We start from the raw sequence: 24,985 nt of genomic DNA on the forward strand, positions 1-24,985 counted from the left end.
AATTACCGCTCTGATGATGATTTCTATCATCTTGGCCACCTTGGTCACACGTGGTCTTGGCCCAGCACATTTAAACTTTCTGTGAAAGGTCGGATCCATACACATTTATCTCTCACTCCTTCACATCTTCCCGCGTCCTTTTTTGTCACTCAGATCTTCTTCTTGTTCCACCTCCTGCTCGTCAACAACATCCAAGTCATGACAGGTGCTGGGCGGACATTAAACCTGCTGTTTTCTGCTTCCAAATACGCCGCGTTTCAAAACTCGTTTCCAGACAGAATCTGGCTCCGTTTAAGAACCGCGTGAGGTTTTAAAAAATATATAAAGAAATAAATAATTTCCGTGCGCTGGGAATTGTTTCATTATTATTTATTCTTTTATTTTATTTCAAATGAAAAATAAAAACAAAATATTAAAACGTAGGGCAATTATTATGTATCATTGTTATTATTATTATTATTAGTAGTAGTAGTAGTAGTAGTAGTAGTAGTATTTAATTCGATCCAGGCTGTACATTTCTAAACGCGAAGAGGGGATAAATGAGAGATTATTCATTAACATTGCGGTGATGCACCTGCGTAAAATGTTTACATGCACACAGCTTTAAATGGTGACGCATCCAAAAATTAAATGACCAGGGAGGTAACTACTGAGAGCCTGATGAGGGATTGTTTAAACGATAGAAATTAATGCTGCTTTGTCTACAAGTATCTAGTCTTTCAGTGTGTTTTTATATATTTAGATTATTGTCATCACACAATGAAAAATCAACAGAATGCGCTTTTGAAAGTTTTTTTTCTCCCACTATTTTAACTGATTTTTTTTTTTCATTTGGTGTGCCGGTCCCAAAACTCACGGGACACGGTTCTTTTACCAGCCCCGTGTAACATCATAGACTCGGCGCTTTGACGCTCTCTGTAGCCGACAACATCAGCATCCCAAGTGAACAAGCGGGGCTCTCCTCTCTGTCGCCCCTTCATTCCCCACTCTGCTGTTTTCCGCTGCCAGAGGTCGTGCTGCTCTGTCGTGCGGCTTTAGTGACTTCAGCATAACCAAACGACTAATTGTCACCCTTTAATTGCGATTCACTTTGCCCCGTCTGGCTTTTGCAATGCCGTGTAAAATTGTACCAGCATAAAGTGATGTAAATAACAAACCTTTTTCTGAAGCTTATCGACTGACGCGCATGTAAGTGTGTGTGTGTGTGTGTGTGTGTGTGTGTGTGTGTGTGTGTGTGTGTGTGTGTGTGTGTGTGTGTGTGTGTGTTTGAAAGAGAGAGAGAGAGACAGGGGGGAAGACACCTGCTCTATCTGTCCATCTCGGGATCATGAACACACCAAGTAGGTCTAATTTCTGGGACATTCAGCTGGGATATGTCTCAATTGGGACTGAGATCAGAGGCTGTGATTGTCCATTGGTTTAGATTGGGTTGCTCAGTGCAATTCTGGGAACTTTTATTGCAATCTACAGATTGCAATGATGGAGAGCCCTCGTTGTGGCAGCACTGATTACATCAGCCAGTCTCTGTGTCTACCTTTCATCTCAGGTATTTATTCGTTCTGTACGATCCCTAAATAGCTGCAGCTTCGATATGTATTTGTCATTGTCCATACAGGGACGCCTTCTCCATAACTACCGTTAAGATTAACACCATGCCAGCTTCATTTCATCCATTTATTCTTTCATACGCTGATCTCAGTGCTTGATTAGGACTCAGATGAAGTTGGCGTTAACATACAGATGAGTTTATTAGATGTGCCTTAAAAACACAGTTATTCTTTGAGCTGTGCTGTAATGAGCCATGTACTTTTTTGTTATTGTTGTTTTTCAGAGTGGAGTTTAGCAAATGCGTCTGTGAAAAGTTACTTCAGCTGTGAAAGAAGCCTATTCACTGGAAACAAGTACAAATACTGAACTGTAAAAATAAATAAATAATTGAATAAAAGTCTGATAAAATATGTTATCACTGTATACACTGTCATTATAATATTGTTGCAGATTCAATGTTTTATTATATTATGCATGGATAATATTCAAATCTATAAAATCTATAAATATCATCTAAATCTATAAACCAACAAAGATAAAATAAGTGTAATATTAATAATAACATAGTATAAGTAGCAATAATAAGTTTAAGGTATCATGCAATAAAAGCATTAATATCTAAATGTTCATGAAGTAAAAGTACTCCTCTTGCAGGTGTTACTGTTACCAAATAATATATTTACATTGGAATACATTGATACTAAAGTTGCCTTTTGGCAAACTGATATTAAAAATAGCCATTATATGTAAATAAATAAATAATTTCAGATCCATGTTAATTCTTTAATAATAACGATAATAATGTGATTGTGTTTCTTTTAAATTTTAAGTCATTTAGAGTGAAATTTGAAAATACAGGCTGCATATGCTGACTAGTCAAACCTGTAAAAATGCAGCATTGCTATATCAAATCCTAATCTTTAGCTATTAATTGCCAATTAAAAATAAGCTGCGCAGTACTCATTTGAGTACAATGCAGTACTCAAATGCAGCAACTGAGTAAATGCACTGTATTACTTTACACCTCTACAGCTGACAATAAAACCTCACTCATCTCTCTGCAGGCTGTGATCATTATCAGCATGCGATTTCCAGCATGTTCTTATGAGCACCAGTTTTGTGACATATGGAGATGCTTCCTCCCACAGCCACACCTGACTGTCTGCACAGATGATATCACACAGCTAACTGCCACAAGATTCCCAAAAGGCCCTCCTTTACAGTGAAACATGTCATCTGACCATGTCACCCGGCTAAACCCAAATATTGTGCATTGTTGGTAAAGAGAGGTCAGGCAACTTGCAAGTCGGGTATTTCAGGCTGTGTGCTCTAATTAAGTATTCATGAAACAGCAGTGGGAGGAAAGTATAGGTTTACACGACAGTGGTGGTTGTCGACTACACCACCACCACCACCACCCCCCGGCAGATAGGCCATCATTCCTAGTGTACTTTCAGCAATGATATCAAAAAGGTTTTTTTTTTTTTTTTTTTGGTCAAGCCAAAGAGAGGTCACTCTAATAATACCCAAGGTCAGTGGTGGGAGCCAGCGAGTCTCCCAGTCATTATTCATTTGTTCACAGAGTTAATGACAGTTGCAGGGGGAATTTAGAGCCAGTAGCCATGTGATGTCACCAACACATGCCAAGGGATTAGGAGGGCAGGCAGGGGACAAGAAGTGAGGATTATACAGAAAAGACAACAACCTTTACTGCTACAGCACCCAACTCTACATGTTTACTGCTGGAGTTATGACAAGTGATATCACAAAATGAGATAACACTAGCATATAAAAAAAGAGCAAAAAAGAAGAAGAGAGAAACGGTGCCTTTAACGTGCACCTTTTGACATTTTCTTTTTTCTTCATGGAAATATTTGATATGTCTAGTGACCTCAGTTTGATAAGGGAACATGTTTTTAAACCAAACTCCATCATTCATTTACAGCCTTTCGGTAAATGACAAAATATTGTGAACGTTTCCGTGGTGGGAGGTGATGTCAGTTTCTCTCATTTATGTCCCCTTTAAAAAAAAATTACAGTATTTTAAAGTCACCAGATTATTTGCTGTGTGATAGTTAAGCGCAGTAACAACACTGGTGTAAAACTGGAGCCTGTGGCTATCGCACAGAGAGAATGAACAATGAACACACCTTATTCAGTCATTGGGCAGGCAGCACACAGTGAACAATGAACCCCTCCCTTCTGTCTAGCACCATGTCTGATAATGACCACATCCAGCAACACTGATAGCGCTCTTCTATTATGACCTACATGAGCATAAATATAGCTCAGATAAAAACATTTCGGGAGGAATATTGAGAATATTATCAGCTGTGAATGTGCAGCAACAGACACTGTGTTTTTCATGTTTTTTTGTTTCCATTGTGTTAAGTGAAAGGTGAAAAAATATGGACTATGGATTGCTCATGCACCTGCTGTTCTCCTAATACATGAAGTACAAAGATGTAGTTTTGCTCTTTAGCCTAAAAGGCACAGTTGTTTCTTTTCGCAGGATAGTTAGTGAGGAAATCATATGAATTTTGACTTTTCTTTCCTTTGTTTCTTTATTTTTTTGCCATTTTGGCCTTTTTCTTAGCATCCAACATGCAGATACAGTAGATTCCCTGTTTGAGCATAAGGTCAGAGAATAAATATGAACTGTGGTTTGCATTACTTTCAGATGAGTGAAGCTGTCAGACCAATAATATGAGCTTTCAGCCCTACTTTCTGCCACTTATCCCCCATTCTAGGACCAAGGGGTCATGTGAAAATTGAAAGTGACAGTCAAACCAGCATGTTGAACAGGCTGATTGGACTAAGCTGTCATGGCCCAGATCAGAGCTCTTTAACACCAGGCCAATCAGAGGTCTTTCAGTCAAAACCGGCGGATCCCGATTCAGGACAACCTTTAAAGAAAGAGAAAAAGAAGTACCAGTATGCCAACTGTTCAAGGGAAAAATCCCATTGAAGAATTGGTAAGTGTTTGTTTAGTTAAAAAAAATAGAAAGTAAGAAAACTATCTCTGGGGAAAAATCAAACTTCAGAGTTCACTGAAGAGCTTTTCTGTCAGGCGCCAGGACTCTGCTCTCGTTTCCACTTTCAGCCCACTTTCAGAGGGCTTTTCCTATAGTCGCCTGAATGAAAATGTTTGTTTGCAAATGATTTAATGAGCACACTACGCTGTCACATGAAAGACTTTTTTTTCCACTTCATCGTAAGCATCCCCCCGTCAATTTATATTTTGTTCCATATGCAGCATTGCATGAAGCTCCGTCGAAACCAATCAGCTCACCGTCATCCATTCAGATGATAATAAATCACGTCATTATCACATTTACTTGGGTCCATCTTTGAAACGGAGGGAAAAATAAATATTTTTGTCAGGTGGAAGAATAACTTATGATCCTTTTATGTCCTGCTGAGAACCCTTGAAAATAATAATACACCACAGCAGAAGCACATACAACTGAAATGCGCAGAGTGTTATAAATCTGATGGGATTTGCATATTTTGCCTTCCTCAAGTTGCAGGCAAAAGAAATCACATGGCATATTTTAAAAAAACAAGTGGTTAGAAAACACAGGCAGGAGTTAGGGTTCACGTTAAGACAGACATGTTCCTCCAGAACTCTCTTGTGATTGAAAATGTGAGGACTTCAAGGTGAAAGCTTCTTCAAGAACAGTTTTTTAAACTCTTCTGTCTGAAAGACTCAAAGTCAAGAAGATTATTAATCAAATAATCAGTCATAATGTGCTTACTTGAACTTTGTTCCTTTTCTCTGTCACCATAGCAGTTTCCCTCTGGTTCATTTCTCTTTTGTTTCATCTTTAAACAGATTTACTTTATAGTGTGTCAGAAATGGGGGGGAGAAAAAAGCTTTACCAGTCTCAAAATACACTTAAAACTTGGCTGTCAAATAATGTTAGTCCTTGCTTAGGGAGCAGTGTCATACAATGTAAGAATCAAAGTGCTAAATCTCGTCTTCTCCGCTATTTGACGAGTTTAAACAACAGGCTGGTGAGTTTGTCACATGTTTAAAGAACAAGTTGGCATATTTGTCAGATTTCTGATGCTAGTATTAAACAGGATATTAGTGTTGTATCATAGAAACATAGCAGAAACTTTAAAAAGATATAAATCCAAATATAGTAGTTTAGAGATCTTTTAAAATCTTGTCACTAAACAAAACTCTCTAAAAGGTCAACAGCTTTCAACGGGGCTTTATGTCAAAAGTTATGTTGTAAATAAAAACGTTGCCCTTATTTAAGAACATTGCTCTGTGCAGGAGTCTGAGGCGAAAGGAAAATTCACACTGTTGGATTTTGCAGTGAGAGTAGTGATTGGCTGAAATAGCTTGACTCAACACTTTGGCAAAATTTACTACAACTGCCTACTGGGGTTTGCTTTGGAGCACACTCTGCTCTGATGCAGAGCACGCTCGCTTTGTGTGCATATGTGTGTGTGTGTGTGTTTGTCTAAGAGACACAGAGAGAGATAAATGCTGCTTAAAAGTACGTTAAAAGTCATAATCAATAACCTTCATGACATATTTTCTTTTAAATTTTATTTGCAACCCGGACCTCAAAGTCCTGAAATTAAATTGTGTGTATTCAGTTACATTTTCTTGGCTTCACAGTTGTCGAGACACTGCTCCACCTCCACTCTATTAGGAAACACATGGGGAATAACGATTCTCTGTTTTTTTTTTAATGACTTCTTAATATCATAAAAACTCACCTTCTTTCCTTAAACGCTTAACTTCATCTCTCCAGAATGTGTTTTGTGTCTGTGGAATCCTCTGAACTCTTGTAGGAAAAAAAAATGTTTGATCATTCAAGAAAAGACCTAAAATTAGTAAGTGATCGCCACAAAATATCAGCCAGGAAAGAGCAAAAAAGGCTCCTGCTTGGCTCAGGATTTAGAAAAGTTGCTCAAAAAGCACAACAAAGTAACAGTAAATGTGGCGCATTATATCCTTGAAATAATGAATAATGTGTGAAACAATCTCAGTGTAATTTATTTGGTTTCTTGTTCCTGAACAGTGCCAAAAAGATTCTACATTGGAAAAGGGGGGTGCTCCACATTTTAACTATAAAGGTTCTCAAGCAGCAACAAACTGAATATGTGAGTGAATTATAAAACACTTCAGAGTTCAGAGTTGTTTTCCGTAACTCCTTCTTTGTCGACACACACACAGCAAATTAGAGGAGTGTGTAGAGCACGTTTTGTACATTACATTTCCTTTGCACAAACACACACACACATGCACGCCCACAGACATTAAAGACGCTGTTGCTTTAACTGAGGAATACATGTTTTAATGTCAGAACAAAAAAAAGAAAGAAAAAAAACATGGGTTCTCCTCTTCTCTCTAAAGGATCAGGTAAAAGACTTGTCTCCTGCCTTCCAAAAGCACTCGTCCGGTGTCCATCCCAACATCAGAATTCTCCAACCCATGTTCTCCCTTTTTTTCTGATTCCACTGATCTGAGCTTGAAATGCGAAGACAGCAAAGTACTAAGCCTTCAAACGTGTGATTTTTTCAAAAGATCTCTAGAAGCAATCTCTGCCTGACTGACCCCTGACAGCTGCAGATCTCTTTATTTCTCTCTCTGCTGGCACTTCATTTGGTAGAAAAGCTCTCAGATTCACACCTCTGTCAGGCAGCACAAGTGTTTATTATGTGCATACACACAGAATATCCCGTATACTGCACACCTCAAAGACATGCAGTCTTTTAATAAACAGGCTGAAAATTGTGACAAAAAATATATCCATGTAAATATTGCATCCATTTTTTAAATTTTATTTTATTTCATTCTTTTGTTTTACATATTTATTGGGAATAATCTAAAAAAAAAGTAAATAAGTGTTGCCATGATTTGTGTTTATAGAAACATAGGTTGTATTTAGATATTTTTTTAGACCCCTGGTGTGAAGAAAACCAGTGTGCTGAACAATATCACAATGAACCTGCTCTTCAGAGCAGACACATTCTGCAAAGGGTTTGACTTTCTCCTCCTGTCTGCCTTTTCTTTATTCTTTCTTTTAAAGACATTTTAAAAGTCAAAAACCAAAAGATTTCACACATTAAAAGAGCTTCATAAAAAACAGAACAGTGGACTCAAAAAGAAACAAAAGGCAAAAAAAAAGGAAAAAGAGATGAATGTGAAAGAAACACATACTGTAAGTGGCAGTTACATTTAAATACAGTCTTCTATTTTGCTAGATTATAAATATCCATACCAAAACAAAATTACCTGAACAATAGCATGTGTTCTTATGTGCACTTGTCTTGGTTTTATTATGGCAGCTTTTCCACCGTCACTCGGAGTGTAGGGTTTGCTGGTGTCTCCCTCTCTGGAAATGAGACTGCAGGCTCTATCATTAGATCGGATAGCAAGTCTTTATGCAAAGTGTTTTGCATAATTACATACCAAAGCCAGAATAGCCACCCTCAAATTTTATGGGTCACAAAGCATCAACAATTCCCGCATTATTGTCCACCAAAGTCCAGCCCCAGCAATGACAAGGGACGAAGAAGAAGAAGAGGGTGAGAGTAAAAGGAAAAAACTGCTTAATCTAAGCTTGGGAGATTGAATTTTCCTTCCAATAAAAAGTAAGAAAGATTATTCCCAAACTGACACCTTGTTTACATGTAGTTGTAGAGTTCAGAGGACTGGCCAAAGCTTCAGGGAGCTTGATGACTGAGTCCACAACGTCAGCATCACGAAATGGCTCAATTTAGGTCGTTCAGTTATCGCCTTACCTACATTCAGATGCAAAAGCGAACTTTTTAAAACAATTTAAAGAAGTAGAAAGTGTGATTTATTTATTTATTTTGTTAATTGTATCCAATTTTTCGCAGATACACAAGTAAATTACACGTGTGCGTACGTACAATGCAGTGGCTTTAGTAATGATAACTAATACTGTTATTCATTACTGAGACTACTTGAGGCTGCGGGGGGCATTTGTTTCACTATCTTTCATTTCAGTGTGTTGACGCTGGAGTTTAACGTTTTTAGGTCAAGGTTTCAATTCATAATTTAAAAGTAAAATCAGCTAAAAGACAAAATTTCATAAAATCGAAATAGTTCAGCTCCCACCGCTCTTTGAAGTGCAGAGGAGGAAAAACTGAAAAAAATATATAATTAAATAAATAAATAAAAAGCTGAAGGAAGCTTAAGCGAAAATATACCTGTTTCCAGTCATTCAAACAGAGAGAATACAACCGGATGAGAAATGATATCGAATGAACTATCACATGGTGTTATTTTACACTTTGTTATATCAGGAGCGCCGCTCGTTCACAGGCCGCTGGAAGCACCTCCGATCCAACAAACAAACAGGATCGCAATAATAAAAATCATAATAAATATTTTACCATAAATTGTAATAATAATAATAATTACGAAGCAAATGAACAACAGAGAGAGATACAAGAGACTAGTGCCAGCAGGCCCAGAGCGCTTTGAAGTTCAAATTGAAAAAGGTTCAAAATAAGTAAATAAATAACATAAAATTTAAAAAAATCCAGAGTGTAGAAAAAATAAGGCCATATATAGATTATATATTATATTATCAATTATTTTCTTTTAGAAATTTCAAATGTGTTCTGGACACTTAAAGCAGATTTATTTGAAATGTAACACAATGTTCGATAAACGGGACACAAAAAGCATAATGCAGATCAGATTTCAACATAAAGCAGTTGTCAATAAATGAACACAAAATATCGAAACTGCACCGATCATCGCGAATTTGGAGCCTGCGGGGAAGAGGCGTAATGAGCTTATAGCGCAACACTATGTGGAACCTGATCTTCACTGTTTCTTTGACAAACAGTAGCTGGGTTTGTTACCTACTGTGCTTTCTATACTTCTTTTCCCCCTTAAGTAGACATTTAGTTAATAATAAGAATTTTTTTTCTTCAGAAATTTGCATACATTTCAGCATAAATGTGAACAAAACATCTGGAATTCCATGCTTAACCTGTCCGACTGGAGTCTGCCGATTATTTACCCTTTGATATCTGTATTTAGTTTCATTCGGCGTATTTTGCAGAGAAATCAAAGGTGGTCAGGTAGACATGGAGCATTTCACAGGCACAGAGAGAACTGGAGCGCAGCTGATGTTAAACATGCAGAATAGCGCCATCTCGCTGTTGCAAGCAGATACTCCTTCACATTTCCCCCCTTTTCCGCGGAGACCCTCGGTGAAGGTTTGTCCCCTCATAAGGTTGACCGATTTCTGTGTGCATAGCCAGCTATGACAACAGCCTGCATGCTGCTGTCTTTTGGCGGCCACCAGTTATACTGTTATCGCTGTTCATTAGTGCAGGGGGTCCCGGAGCGCGTCCCGGGACCAGCGGGGGTCACCGAAGGAGGGGGTGAAGTCGTCCTCAGCAATCTGAGAAGTGCTGTCATTTCACTGTAATCTAATTCAACAAAAAATGATCACAGTCCGACATATACACTGGTTCCCAAACTGGGGTCCCGTGAGCTATACTGGTTCGCCGAGGGAGATAAAATGGGGTCCTCGGAAATCAGAGAAATAATTTAATTCCTCTCGTGATTCACGTTCAGCTTCTAGTTGCACATTTACAGGATGTATGTATACATCCTGCGTGGATGTTGATCCTGGATTTCAGCTTCCCTGCTGCTATCTGCTAGTCTGCAGCACATGGAGACTGTGTTAAAAAAAAAAAAAAATCCTATCAAGCCTCAGAAAATGTCAGACGTGGGTCCCCGTGACAACATCTTATCAAGCGGGGATCCGGGGGCTGTAAGTCGTAACTGCGTCTGGTGTTCGTGACACGAAAAGGTGTGGGAGCCCATGAATTGGTAGCGAAAGAGTCCGAAGAGAAGACTTGTTCACACACGCGCAGTGTTTATGTCGCAATATTGTTTGGGTGAGCTGAGAATAAAGAGAATGCTACTTTAAAAAGTTAAGGTAAAAAGAGGCGACTTTAAATTTAAGCGCAACAGCTTTGAAAATATAGGATGATTTAAAAAAAAAAAAAAAAAAGGGAATAGGAAGGAGTCACAAATCCTTAAGGATTTCTTGAGGATCTGAGAAACCATCAGTACGTGGACGTAAACATAACATCGTTTATTTGTTTGTTTATTTATTTAACCATTCACTTTAATTTTATTTTGTTTCTATATTCATGTTTTTTAAGAAACACTTGAATAAGAAAGAATCCGATATCTGCCGCTATTATGGCCTACAGGTCAAATAAATGCCGCGGGAGACTCAGTCTAATATACGAGTAGATGTTTGGCCGTTTAGAGCTTGGTGTTTAATTTTATTATTTTTTATTTGTATTTTTTTAATGTTTTTTTTTTTTAAACACGAGTTGAAATACGCAAAGTCCGTCCTACAGAAACACTTTAAACGCTTTCCCGTGGCTGTTTACAGAGAGGGACAGAGCAACATATAGCCTGGACGATGAAAGAAATGTCATAAAGTAAAATAAAAGAATAATAGAAAATGTTAGCAGTCCCTGTTTTAGGTTAAATGGGTACAAAAAAGTAGAATTCACGTTCTTGAAGCTGAAGTTCTCGAGGATTTCCACAGCAGAGGTGAGTCTACAAATTTACATTTTTGGAGGATTTTTGTTTGGCTTATTTTTTTCACCTGTGGAATTTGTGAACGTGTAGGCTGCTGATCACTGTGTTGGTGGTGGAAATGGTGATGATAATAACAGTGATAATGATGACGATGATGAAGATGAAGGCTGGACAAGAGATAACGCCCAGGGTGTGAGATTTATTGTTAAAGCACCTTCAGTCTACCACCAGCATCGACCAGAATTACGCCAAATTAATTTCACAGTTTGAGAGAGCTTTGCCAAGTGCGCGTTTGAAGTTTCGGCAAACACACGCATCCACACACAGAGGGATAGACGCTCATTCATAGACGCTCACTCTCTCTCTCACACACACACACACACACACACACACACACACACACACACACACACACACACACACACACACACACACACACACACACACACACACACACACACACACACAGTTCCGTGGTGAGGGAGGTTTACAGGGAGGAAAACAGAAAACATCCCCATAACCGACGGGTAAGACAGGCAGAGCTGCGTGTGGAGTGACACGAGCGAGGCATGGCAGGCCTGTCCGTCAAATTAATGCAGAATTGATTAAACATTTAGCTTCTATCTGAGCAATTTATGCAAAATTTTACGTCCAGCGTCTTCCATACACGCTAATCACTGCGGCAGGTATCGCCATCCTCCTCATCATCATCGTCTTTTGGCTTAAGTCGGACACCACTGTTTGCGCAATAGTGCGATTTAAGTCAACAAACCTGGTTAACTGACATCGCCAATTACGCAGGCCTAATCAGCCACTTTGTAGTTACACGCACAAGCACGCGCACCTCCAAGGACCTCCAAAACGCACGCACGGGAACCCCCAGGTTAACGTGTGGGCTGTAGGCACATTCAGGGTCCCGCGCCAAACGATTTCAGAGTGAAGAGTGTGTAACATTAATACTGCGACCCCTGGAAGACTGACAACCGCTGCGGTGCGCCTAATGGGAATCTTAATAAAGTATCTATGTACCCCGAGTAACAAATCAATGCAAGATGTAGGCCTATATCGATCAATACCTATGAAGTACTCATGATGAAGTAATGCGTTAGGGTTTGGGGAGGCTGAGGGGGGCTGTCTAATATCCAGCAGAGTGTTTGCGGTCTCTTCAAATCATCCCTCTGGCTCACCGCTCTTCTAAGTCCTCCCCTCTGTGTGTGATCGTCTATATTAAGACAAATTACAACGTGCGCTTTAAAAAGGTGCCGGTCTCCCCGCTTTGTAGTTTCGGGCGCACAGTAGTGTGACAGAAACCCAGCAGCATGCTCCTCTTAAAAAAGAACGAAAAGGTTTGTTCTCTCTCGGCCGTAAATACATTTTAATATTGTAAACGGTCTTCATGCTAAACTCGGTGGCCAAATATTAGTTTGCATTCTGATCCATTTGGCACGTAAATATTCAAACTACCGCAGGGAATGTTTCGCTGGCACCGAGATGGACTAGCTGTGAGCGTGTTTGGGCTAAAAGAAAACTCAAATAGCCTTCTCGAAACGGGCATAAATTCAGCACGGGGTATATTCATACTCCTGGACTACATCAGCTGCAATTGTCTTTACCTCCCCTATTTAACGGCCACAAAGCGCTGCACCCCTTTTGAAAGTCTAGCAGTGTTTTCTCCCCCCCCTTCCCTTCCCCCCCCCCTTTCTTTTTTTTCAAGTGAACTTTGTCTTGGTAGTGTTGCCTGGCCCTTCTTTCTGCACGTCCCCTTCTCTCTCTCCTTTCGGTCCGAACACTTATGAAAACTTCATGAAAGGAACCGCTCTGTTTAAGTTAAGCGGAACAAAACTCAGTACTATCGATTAATATCGGCGTAAATATAAAAACGGCGTGCTGCAAACAAATCTTCATAAAAGTAAATAAACCCAGGAGGTCTACAGTTGTGCGGGAAATATGTTCTACATGTTCTATAACATGTTCTATAGATGCTAAATAACCAGGAACAAAATTCGCTGATGTAGTCAACAGCAGAACGCGGTTCTTTATAGGCGTAAATTACAGTCGTGGGTCTCACGAATTTCCAAAAAGAAAAAAAAAGGCTTATCCCCCAACTATGACATTTTACCTTCGACCCCCCCCCCCCAAATAGTTTGTGTGTGTGCCTGCTCCTGCGCTCAGGATCATGTGAATTTGGACTCTCCGGCAAAGAGATGCCCAGTGGCCGTATACTATCTGCTCCATTCACACAGACTGACGCAGTGGGATACAGAGTGGATGACAGGTGCTTAAAACACACATTACTTGTAAAGTTACAGCCTAATAGCAGCCGGCAGCTGCTGTCATGGACGCGCGAGGAGGCGCCTGCATGTGCAGCGCCGACCGCCTTTCCGTTTGTGTTAAAGTGAGCCGAGGTCTCCGAGGTCTTGGGAAGCTACAGTTCCAGGGACAGCGGGTAGATGGCACAATTTTCTTACATTTATGGACAGAGTGCAGGGAAGGCGTTTGCTTTAAGGAGAAGTGAAAGGCAATTTATTTTAATGGCGAAAGACAAAGTGGAGAAATGATCGCAAAATAAAACATTTAAAATAAAGAAAACTGCTACAGAATGGGGAAAAACTGTCTTGCATCTGCTGATTGAGCTTTCATCACCACTTTATAGTCAATGTGTAATATTAATAATAATATTAATAATAGTAATAATAATAATATTAATTATTTTTTCCTCTGTCTTCAAAGCCCGTGCGTTAACATATGAGGCAGGTGCCCCAAGCTGCTAAGCCTTTGACTTGTAGGCTACATTGTAAATGAGCTGCGGTGCCTGAATCTATATGGAATAAAGCGCATGCAGTATGGGATAATTTGTCATAGTGATAGTGCCAAGGTGCAAATAATGTGCATATGTGCATTTGTGGCTTAACTGCGCAGACATGTACTTGTGTGCTTTCGTGTGAAGTAGACAGCGGAAGAGCAAGGGAATGCAAACCATATCCTTATCTTATTAAACAAATAGCGCCACTAATAGCCCGTGAGCCCTAAATAAGTTCTAAGCTTCTGTGTGTAAAACCCCAACAAACTAACCGAGCATTAAAGACTCTGTATACATGCCACAGCCTCGTAGCATCGTCAGCAGGCTGCAGGATTTTTCTTTAAACTTTTGCTTATAGGCAAAACCAGCTCGCGTGTCAAACAGTTGGCACGTCACGCAGACGTAAATAAAAGTGACGTCGCAGCAAGTTACACCTTGTTGGTTTTTTCCCCTGCATAATGCTAATAAATGGACAGAAGTAGAAATTATGGAGTCCAACATAGATCCAATAAGTCATGAAAAAGAAATTCTGTCACCTCAAATCAATCCGGTCAGTGTCGAAATCCAACCGGTCAAGACCCACTCGAAAGCTTTACTTTGACATACGTGGGTGAATTCTGCATCCCTCAAAGTGTTCACCCCCTGCTAACACTGTGAATGGTAAAAGTTTTTTTTCTTTTTTTTTGAGTGGCCGGGGTGGCTCTACTTTAAACACTCTGTCCAATTAACTGATGATCGCGTGTAGCGAGATGTCCACCTTTAATTATCAATATGGGCTTAGTTTGGCCCCAGTGTAGGCTATACCTCAGGGACAGCTTGGTTGGACAAACAGGGGAAGCACCACTGTATGGATAAATAGCGCTTTCAGCAAGAAGCCAGTGATAAAAGACCATCAGCGCCACATTATAATCATCATTTTCTTCATTATCAACAGCAACACAACCACACAGGCGCACTCACAGATACACACCAGCAGCAGCGGCAGGGAAAAAAATGTGGTGAAGTTGGCTTTCATACCGATCCTGATAAAGCTTCTGCACAACAAGGCTAATTCTACTTCAGATTTAACTTCCAACTAAGCCAATACTAATAATGATTATAGGGCAAACAGTTTTAGCGTCAGAGTAGAGTGCGTGTAAATAGCTGGCACTGTAAACCTTTACATCCACTTCTCGAGTTTCTCACACACATAACAGCAACGATAACGATGATGTGCATTATGCCGCCTATAGTTCAGGAAGTTCTGGTAGTGTTGATGAAGCCCGGTGAATCGGTTGGAAGTAAAAATAAAAAGCAGAGCATAACAACCTAAACCACTGCCAGCGATAGAGAGCAATTCTATATTCATGAAATCATTCAAAGCGGTTTCCCTTTCAATACGATTTATCTTATTTTGATACTATGCATAATGTACAGGCTCCTATATAAATTCCGCCCATTAATATTTATGCGAGCGTACAAAGGTGAAACTTTATTCCGCAGATAAAGCGGTGGGAAGGCAGGGTTTGGTATTTCCTGCACTATGGTCGCAGTCCCGTGTGAGGGCGGGCTACTGTTATGAAATGTTATTATCTGTTGAGGCACTGCGCCTTATTACAAGTGGTATTCCATTTCTGGGCTTTAACAGACAGCAACCTTGAATCCATCATTTCCCAAACAGTTTGGTAATTTAGAGATCAGGATTTAGGAAGTATAACCTTATAGGGAAATTTAAAAAAAAAAGAAAAAAAAAGGGGGGGGGGGGGGGTGTTAAGGTACTGAGCGGGCCTGTTGCCGGATTGATTAATTATTTTGTAATTCATTAATCACTTTCAAAGGGCAAAAGGGCAACATCCTGCTACAGCAAATTGACTCCAGTCACCCCCCCCTCCCTTCCCCGTCCACCACCACCAGCACCACCTTCAACCGACCACACACACCCCCCGCGCACGCGCGCGCGCACGCACACCCATACAAGGACAAGTTCACACATAAAGTTTGGGAAGTTAAAAAAAGAAACCATGAAAAACTGGTGTTTTCAAATTCATAAATTATAATTTAATACCAAGAACAAATTTACAGCAGAATGCTTGTTTACAATAAGCTAACACAAACAAACAAGAATTGTGTTCAACTATAAACTTTCACACACACTCACATATATCACTTGCAATTAATAATAATAATAATAATAATGATAAAAAAAGTATCTATACGTTATCAATACCCTGCAGTCATATATTTTTATATATTTATATAAAAACGTGGGTCAGTTTAAACTGTTCATAATTACAATCATGTATCATTCTCTGGTCCATATGTGGCTCCGAACAGCCAAAGATCAGTGTTCAATCAGTGATCCCTTTTAATTCAACCACAACATGGTGTTTTTTTTGTGTTTTTTTTGTATGTGTGTGTTGAAGAAAAGCCTCAAAACAAGGACAAAATTGCTAGCTTCCAAACACACACACACGCGCACGCACGCACACACACGTTCTCGCACACGCGCATGCACACCACGGCACCTGTCAGAGACCAAAAGGAGCCATAACACTAAAGTTAAAATATCAGCTCCTTTTTTTTTTTTTTTTTTTTTTTTTTTTTTTAGGTTTTTTCTAAATTTTTTTGTCCCCAAACCTGCTCACCCTGTTTAAGTCTGTAGCCTAATAATGAACGTCGTTTCTTTTCTTTTTCTTTTTCTGTTGCTTTAAATACAAGGGCTAGTGTACTGAATGCACAGATTATATCTATACAGTCCAAAAAAAGAGTGAAAGAAAGAGAGAAAAAACATTTACATTTATATATCAAAGGTAAAATAGGTTAGCGACCTGTGGCCATGCATTCACAGTCTAAATATACATGAAAAAGAAAACATTTGTAGTAATATGTATATACATTAAAAACATAACCTTCAGTGCTACTAGCTAAGTCTGCCACTCAATTTTGAAGACGTTGTATTACCGAGAAGGAAAAAAAAATGGCAACCACAGATTTTTCTTAATCACATATACTTTGTATGAAGGAAAAAACTTGTTGAAATGAATTGACCTATATTTACAAGAATACTGCCTCTAATCAGTTTTTTCAAGTGAAATACATGACTGGAGTTTCATATCTAATTGTGTCGTCCCCCCCCCCCCAAAAAAAAATGTTGTAGGCCTACTTTAACAACGTTTTGATAAGAAATCACACCATGCTTGTCAGGCACTTAATGCTTGAAGTGAATAAAGGGTGACATTTCAGGGACGCTGTAATAATACTGCTATTAAACACTACTCTGGCTAGGCTTCAAACTTTTATGACCCTTGACCTCTCCAACTTTTTTTTTCTTCAAGCAAGCCAACTATGCTTTCAGTACAGTTTTCAGCTTCTGCAAAAGCTCTTAAATGCGCATGTACTGCATTTAGAGCAACCTATTTTACATACCTTTTATAACAGCAGGTCTAGGCAACTTCTAAAAATTTCCTTTTTAAGAAAAAATATTATTATTATTGTATCCAATTGGGGAACTGAAGCCAAATATTCAGAGCTGGATGAAACTGGGAAGATTATTCGCCAAATAATTAAAATCGTGTAAAGCCCTCATGTCTGTCAGCGTCAAACTAATTAATTTCAAAATTTAAGAGAGCTTATGCAGCTTTAGTTAAAAGCAGGAGTGGAAAACAAAAGTGGATCCTGTAACTTCATAGTAATAAAGAGCGAAGTGTTTCCGCTGGGTCATAAAGTTTAACATGAACTCCAAAAAAGAAAAAGAAGAAGAAAAAAAACTCCCTTTTGTCCAGATTGGTCATCCTAACAACATAAGTGCGTTTGCAGCATTAAGCCTAGATCATAAGCCTATTTTCCTATTGCTGTGGTTTTAATTCTTTTTAGAACTTTTTTTTTCTTTTTTTTCATTATTTCACCTTTTTCAAAATAAACCATTGTCTTAGAAAATAACACCACCTGTACTACAGAAATCACATAGGCCGGTTTGGAACCAGAAAGGAGGAACAAAGAAAGTACAAAACACAGCTATACATGGACACAGGACAAGTCATCTGAGAAAAGAAAATTCACGTTTCGTATTTTCCCTTTCTCCAGTTTCTCTTTTAACCCAAATTTTCATTTTTAAATGCACTTAATACTTCAAATTTCCTCACACGGATCAACAGAATCCCCTTTCCCTTTTTTCCCCTCATTTTCTTCTTTCATTAAAAAAAAGGATCGAAGCAGGTTGTTCTGCATGAACACTGGGAGCATGTATCTGCCATTTTGAAAGTTCAATGGATGTCTCAATTTTTTTTTTTTTTTTTTTTTTTTTTTGAGTAGGGGGGGAATTCACAGTCATTTACGTCAATGTCTTTCTTCATGAAAGCCAGCCCCGTGTAACAGCCGGGGTTTTTTTTATTCCTTCCACAAAAGCAGCTATAATCATTGTAGTCTCGCAGCCCCCCAACCCTACCTTTTGTTTGTTCGTCGCCTTCTTGGTTTACTGAATTGGCATGTAAGGCCAGTTAAAACTGCTCCCCGAAAGCAACATATCCCTGATGAGAGTTTCAATGGGGGTTTTACCTACCAATCGGACGAAAAATAATTGTTCTATGACCGAGGAAGAGACTGTGCGGAGGGAAGGCAAGCGGAGTAACAACTTCCCAAACCGTGTTGGCTGGTTGGGATACTGGCTCCGGACATATTCCTCCAGGGCGCACTGGGACTTCTCCTGCAAACTTTCCACATGGGCCACATCTGAGAGGCCACAAGCATCTGAGAGGGGGAAAAACAAATAAACATTAATAAAGTGTAACCTAAAGTGTTTCTCTCACTAGGAGCTTTTTCCCACTGTGGTGATACACTACAGCGAGAATTGATAGCCTGTCACATAAAAAATAAAAATAAAAAATCAATTATTTGCAGAATTAAAATCTCAACATTACATGTAAAAGTGTAGCTGAATGGTCTCAAGGCTTGATTTAATAAATATCGATTTAAAAAAAATAATAACAAATTATTATATGACAATAATACAATAACCATAGCATTACGCTAAACAAATAATGTAAGGCACCATTAACCAAAATACGCTTCCACATGCATGCCAGTTTATTTTGTTTAAACTATTTACTTTGATTTTTATTTTCTTATCTGCGTGTGTGTTTAATTTATGAAAAAGGGGATGCCCCCCCCCCCCCCCAATCCCCTTTTTCATGCAGGGGGGGGACTTGCCATCTTACAGGGGCAGATAAAAATGAGAGCCTTGCTTCCCTCGTCATATTAATTCTGTGTTTCTCCTTTCGTCGCTATTATTATCTATATTTTCCCCGATAAAGCCATTTAAAAGTGAACTAAATAATTAAGCATATTCATAGTTAAAGACTGTGTTTCAGATGGGCCTGTGTCTTTCACAGTCAGAGGCAGTGCGAGGTAGAGAGGGGTGGGGGTGAGGGAGGAGAGAGGGAAAGACAGGGAGACCTACTGACCTTTAGTGAGCAGAGATTTAGCTCGAGAGAAAAAAAAAAAGGGCCCATAGCCTACGGAGCTGCCGTCATACTATACCATCGGAGACGCAGAATCACTATCTATGCTGCTGCATGTGGGCGGCAGCTGATGATGTGCCAAAAACGCTTGTACGCACATTGGGTAAGTTTGTAAAGTTGATGCATGACAACAACCAAACCGCCAAAGTAGCAAAGGCGTGTCACTCAGGCTACAACACACAGCTCACGTTCAAGCCTCCGGGACTCAGGTATGGAGGAGACAAATTAAGCCATCGTGGATGTATAAAGCCTTGACAGTAAAATTCAATGACATGAACTATGATTTTATTTCAGAAAGGGCTAACTAACCAGCCACCATGAGCTCACTTGAAGATTGCCACAGCTAAATGAAATAAAAAGACTGATGGCTTGCAGGTATGGTATCATTTCAAAGACATGCATTCAGTCGTCGGTGAAACCTTGTAAATCTCTTCCCTACGTGTTTTTTTTTTATTTTTATTTTTTCTTCTTCTCCTTTAACGGTGTAGCTAATGTAACAAAATAGCCGGGAAGTTTGGGTTATGTTTAGGTCATGACCCAGTTCTCGAGCGAGTCCAGAGACGCCCTGAATCTTAGGCGGAGAGAATATTTCTGCAAATAAAAATTAAAGCCGCCCCTCTTGTCACTGCGCAATATCACACAATGCTGTTAGACTCTCTCATTTTTGCAAATATAGGGGTGTCCGTGTTTTTTATGTATTTATTTATTTATTTATGTATTTTTTTATGGTAGCACATGTATGCCACCTAAATGACAAGGAAGCGTTGAAACCTGGGCAGTGCTTTTACTGTGTGCAAATGGGACATTAGGCTTGTCTTTCTTTTTCTATTCCCATCCCCCTCGTAGCCTGACATCATTTATATCTGTCATTTCCTACAAACAAGACGTGGGGTATACACACAATGATAAATGGCCGAAAAGCCCAAGTGTAGAAATTCATCTGCAGGCTATTTGAGTCTCCAAAAGAGTTCTAATATCTCGATTTTATGATGCCTGAAGCAATTATTGCGGAGTTATCAGTTTTATTTAACTCGAGCTTAATTTGCGGTGGGTTTTGTGTGTGTGTATGTGTGTGTCTGGGCATACTTTGCTCTGCTTTGTTGTTCATTTAAACCAAGATAGATCTGGTGTGGTCATTCCACCATTTTCATTTTATCCTTGCGCATGTGACTGATAAATCAGTTGATCAATCGAGTGATTTTATAATTGAGTAGCCTAGGGTCTGTCTGAAAGCCCTTGGCCATGAAGGCAGCATAAGTGAACGTTTAAGTACAGCGTTCATCTAATACAAGCAACAGCCTCTGGCCAGTGCTGATATATTTAGGTCAGCGTTGATTTAGCTGATGTCAGTGTGCAGGTTAGTGACATTCACACACACTGAACTTGAGTGAGCAGTCTATTGTCTTACCTGTGGTGAAGAGCACAATTGCCTTTAAGCAGCTATATTCAGCAGAGTCAACGTGCAAAGCTTTGAGCTTTTCCACTTGTTCTTGGAAGATCCTAATGTGGTCCATAAAGGCCACCACTCTGTCCGCAGACATGGGGGAGGCGTGAAGGCCAGCCGCCGCTAGGAGAGGAGCCACATGCAGGGGCATGGAGCACTGCGCGGCGTTGAGCACAAATAACTCACTCCACGTCAACCTCAGCAGAGCCACCTGGTCTGTGATCTGAAGGTCTGGAAAGAAGGGAATATTCCTGGCCCACTCCACGGCACTGAAGAGCATCCTGGCTGCTAGTTCACAAATGTTCTCGATACCCATTATGTTGTTGGGTTGCATGCACTGACTGCCATACCGGGACGTCGGGTAGGGCTCCGCTCTCAACAGAAGAGAGATATATCCGGATAAGTAGGAATGGCAGTGGAGTGGGTCTCCATTTGTCAAGGCGAACTGACCGTGGTGTGGCTGTGTGGGTGGCACCCGTCCCCTTTGCACGGCTGCAGTAAAAAGAGAAACTACAGATATTGAAGCCTGAATTCTACAAATGATCACAGACATTCTGAGCATTAAGGGTGGCTGTTAAACAGTACAGTATTTTAAAGTGCAGAAAACTGAAATCTGAACGCCAAGCTGTAAATGTTTACTAGCCTGTGCAGGATCAAAACACACACACGCACGCGCGCGCACACACACACGCACACACACATATTATTACCCGAGTTTAAAAAGAGATAAGACACAGTGCCTTGATAATAAAGAGGCTGTAGTGTGAGAAACCGTACACTGAATATACATATATATATATAAATTTAAAAAACAAACAAACAGGGATGCGCTTTAAACACAATTAAGACAAGCCTCGCACATGTCTAGCTTTAAATTGTTGTTATTCAGCAACAGCAACATGAGCTGGCTGTGAAGGAACACAAAGAGGGCAAGGGAGACCTTGCATGTTTAACCCTTAACCTACTTAGCAATTCATCTCGTTTTACCCCATACACGAAGGCCTATTTTAGACTAAAATTCAGATAATTTCTCCGGGTTAGACGGAGCACGGTCGTTCTTTTTTTAAACGCACAGTGTCACGCTAATGTCCAGCTTAAGACACAGAGAACAAGGCAAGCGGCAAGATGTGGAGATGTAGCCAGAACACGCTATCTCTTAATTCGCCACTCGCCATAATAGCGCAGAGGGCTATTGTATCATAAATTCAACACAGATGTATCTCTACGGCAGTCACGGTATCACATTATATTCGGCAGCTTCAGTTTGGCCACGGGTGGGCTCGTATTTGTCAAATGCAGAGCTATAACGCACTGGCGCTAGACACTGTAATGCATGGCTAAAAGGAACATCCGGAGAGCCCCGTCTCGACCACAGGCAGAGAGCGGCTCCATTGCGTGCTCCAGCCGCACAGCCTTGGAGGGAATAGTCGGGAAAGGAAACATGCTGTGGGAGCGACATGATATGGTTCGATGTCTAAAACCTACAAACGCACAAACACACACATGGATAAGAGAACAAAAAATCCCAATACCTTCCCGTCTCATGCCGACTTTAAGGCATTTTTTGAGGCGGCAGTACTGACACTGATTGCGGTGGTGTTGGTCGATTGGACAATTCCTGTTGGCACGGCATGTGTAAGTGAGGTTCCGTCGTACGCTCCGTTTGAAGAAGCTCTTGCACCCCTCGCAAGTAAACTGGCCATAGTGTTTGCCACTAGATTTATCCCCACAGACCACGCATTCAATGTGCTGTGGCTGTTTCTCCGACTGCTGCGACGTCTGGTTCGTCGGCGTGGACTGTGTGTTGTTCGGGGGTCCTTGGACCGGAGTCTGAGGGGTCGGAGGGGCGACCTGAGAGGCTGTCAAATTCAACTGGCCTGCTTGAGGTGTGGGAAGAGATAGTCCTCCTTGGGTTTGCGAGGAAAGGGTGCCTTGGGTGTCAGCCACATCGTCCTGGGAGCCTCTCCACACTACCATTGCCATATCTATCAGTCAACGTAAAGAAACTTTTTGTCTGCCGTTTTGGTGTCGCGGTGAATAATGTCTCAAGGAAACGCGGTAAACTGTGATTAACAGTCGGACACACAAAATGCCAGATCTAGCCTACGCTGAATCCAGTCTGAATCTCCCGAAAACTGTCGATTTATTGCTGTTGGAGACGTTGCCGAAGCACGTTTTCAAAACTGATGCGATGGCGAGCTGAGTCGCTGCCTTGCGCTTAAAGGCCAAGTCCAGGGGCGCTTACAGTCAGCCATCCAGTACACCCATCAATGGGAAAAGGTGGGTTAAATATTCAAAAATAACCAACCGAGGTAGCATGGGCTAGTCAGTGGATGATGGAGCAGGTTGATAAGACCGTGCTCGCAGCAGCATAAAACAATTAGTGAGCACACTGTAGCAGCTACTATCAAGTTCCAGCACAAGTCTTGGAGAAAATCACCAACTGGGTAAAAAAACAGAAAAGAAAAAAACTGCGTCTTCTTCCTTTTCTCCTTGTGAGGTAGCGCCAGCAAGCGCGCAGCTGAAGCCAATGTTTTGAGAGCTTGGAATATGAAGACAACTCTTCCCCAAAAAAGCGAAAGCACTAAAACAAAAAACATAAAAAAACAAGGATCACAACCTACAAACCTCCTCCGTGCACTGAAAAATAATAGGAAAAAGGAGAAGAGAATCAAAGTGATCAAATATGTTAAAAAGGCGGAGGTTAGGAAGTGATTTGCGATTGGTAGGAGCCGGGCTGGCAGAATGCTTTCTCTCTGATCAGCTCACTGAGCTCTCTATATAGTGAACTTTGACACGACTGCTGCAACTTAGCACACGTTACCATGGAGATCTGCTGCCATATAAGGAAGGAGAGTGTGTTTGACTGGTCAGAGCTCAGGGACCTCCCCCTGAACCCCATTGGCTAGTCGGCACTTGTGCTACTTGGTACCTTGCCAGAGCCAGCATGGAGGTCGAGAGGGCCGCTTGGTCCTAAAAAGAGACGCTTTTCGGAGAGAGTATTCACTGATAGTCACTCAAATCACCCAGACTATAAGGTATACTCACATGCAGCCTGGTAAAGCTTTAGCAATTTCAAGTGGGGAAAAAAGGAAAATATCAATAATTCAATGCAGTGCATCATGTCGCGCTACAGTATATCCGGTAACCCTATAACAAGCTGAAATATAAAAGAAGATAGGATTTTTTTCTCTTTTCTTTTTTTTCTTATCCCTGAGACACAGATGTACCTTCTTGGCATGACCTGTGTTCATTACAGTCTTGATCCTTTAGGTATGTGGATATAAAGACAGACTCCACTGCTGAATGAATGAAAAAACAACACACAAAAGAAACAAAAAAAAGGCTGTGTGATGGGCTACGTTAATTTAAGACTGGTGATGCTGTTACCTAGACCAAATAACATGTTTATTATTATTGATAATAAATGCATATAAAAAAATCAAAACAAGTGTAGGCTTCGATTTGTCTTTCCATGCACACTGTAAAACCAGACACTGAATAAGGTCGCTCCCCATTTAAAGAAGAGAAGAAAACGCCACCTGGATTTCTTTATTTCTCATTTTAAACAAACCTCTATATTTCTACGAGGCTAATAGTACATATTAGTGCTTTCCAATCGTACCAGGTGCTACACATCACAATCCACATGTCTCGTGAAATTGTCGCTATCGCCTGGTGAAATCATCCCACAGCTCGCCGTTGCCTAACAAAAAAATCCCGCAAGCCACAAATATTAATCATCTGCATGGTCAGGAGGTCCAAAAGCATGATTTCTCCAAAGACAGTTTTGTCTGTATATGTGGTCAGAGCTTGAGACGACTACAGCTTTAAATGCGGAGCACAATTAAAATGTCACTCGAGGTCAAAGGCCATGCCCTTCACTTTAAGGCTAGGGTGAAAGCAGAGTCCCCGTATTGACACACCACACAAAAACGATACCTTAATACTTGTCGGATTTTTGCTCACTAAAATAAATAAAATAAAAACATCTTATTTTAATGACGATAAGAAACAAAGTAAACGATGCTGTGTTTGTAACAAGGGGGAGAATGGCTGTGCCCACATGGTTAATAATAATAATAATAATAATATATTATATTGATATTTGTGTGTATTTGAAC

At 40.3% G+C, this 24,985-nt stretch overlaps 1 protein-coding gene across 2 annotated transcripts; it reads right to left on the minus strand.

The window, feature by feature from the left end:
* Positions 1–18,148: 18,148 nt before the first annotated feature.
* nr2f2 (nuclear receptor subfamily 2, group F, member 2) lies at positions 18,149–23,658 on the minus strand. Of its 2 annotated transcripts, none has more exons than XM_085359205.1 (3): positions 22,394–23,658; positions 20,826–21,371; positions 18,149–18,647 (listed from the first exon to the last, which is right to left on the minus strand). In XM_085359205.1, exons 1-3 carry the CDS (start codon positions 22,842–22,844, stop codon positions 18,373–18,375), a joined length of 1,272 nt encoding a protein of 423 aa, XP_085215331.1. In that variant the 5' UTR covers positions 22,845–23,658; the 3' UTR covers positions 18,149–18,372. The 2 variants fall into 2 exon arrangements, with proteins under 2 accessions (XP_085215331.1, XP_085215332.1); XM_085359206.1 differs by having other exon boundaries at positions 20,826–21,353; positions 22,394–23,656.
* Between the last annotated feature and the right edge of the window lie 1,327 nt (positions 23,659–24,985).

The sequence above is a fragment of the Diplotaxodon limnothrissa genome, linkage group LG7 (genome assembly GCF_057381915.1).
Source record: "Diplotaxodon limnothrissa isolate DT_005_m linkage group LG7, D_limnothrissa_male_GT1.1, whole genome shotgun sequence".
In the NCBI taxonomy this organism is placed as follows: domain Eukaryota; kingdom Metazoa; phylum Chordata; class Actinopteri; order Cichliformes; family Cichlidae; genus Diplotaxodon; species Diplotaxodon limnothrissa.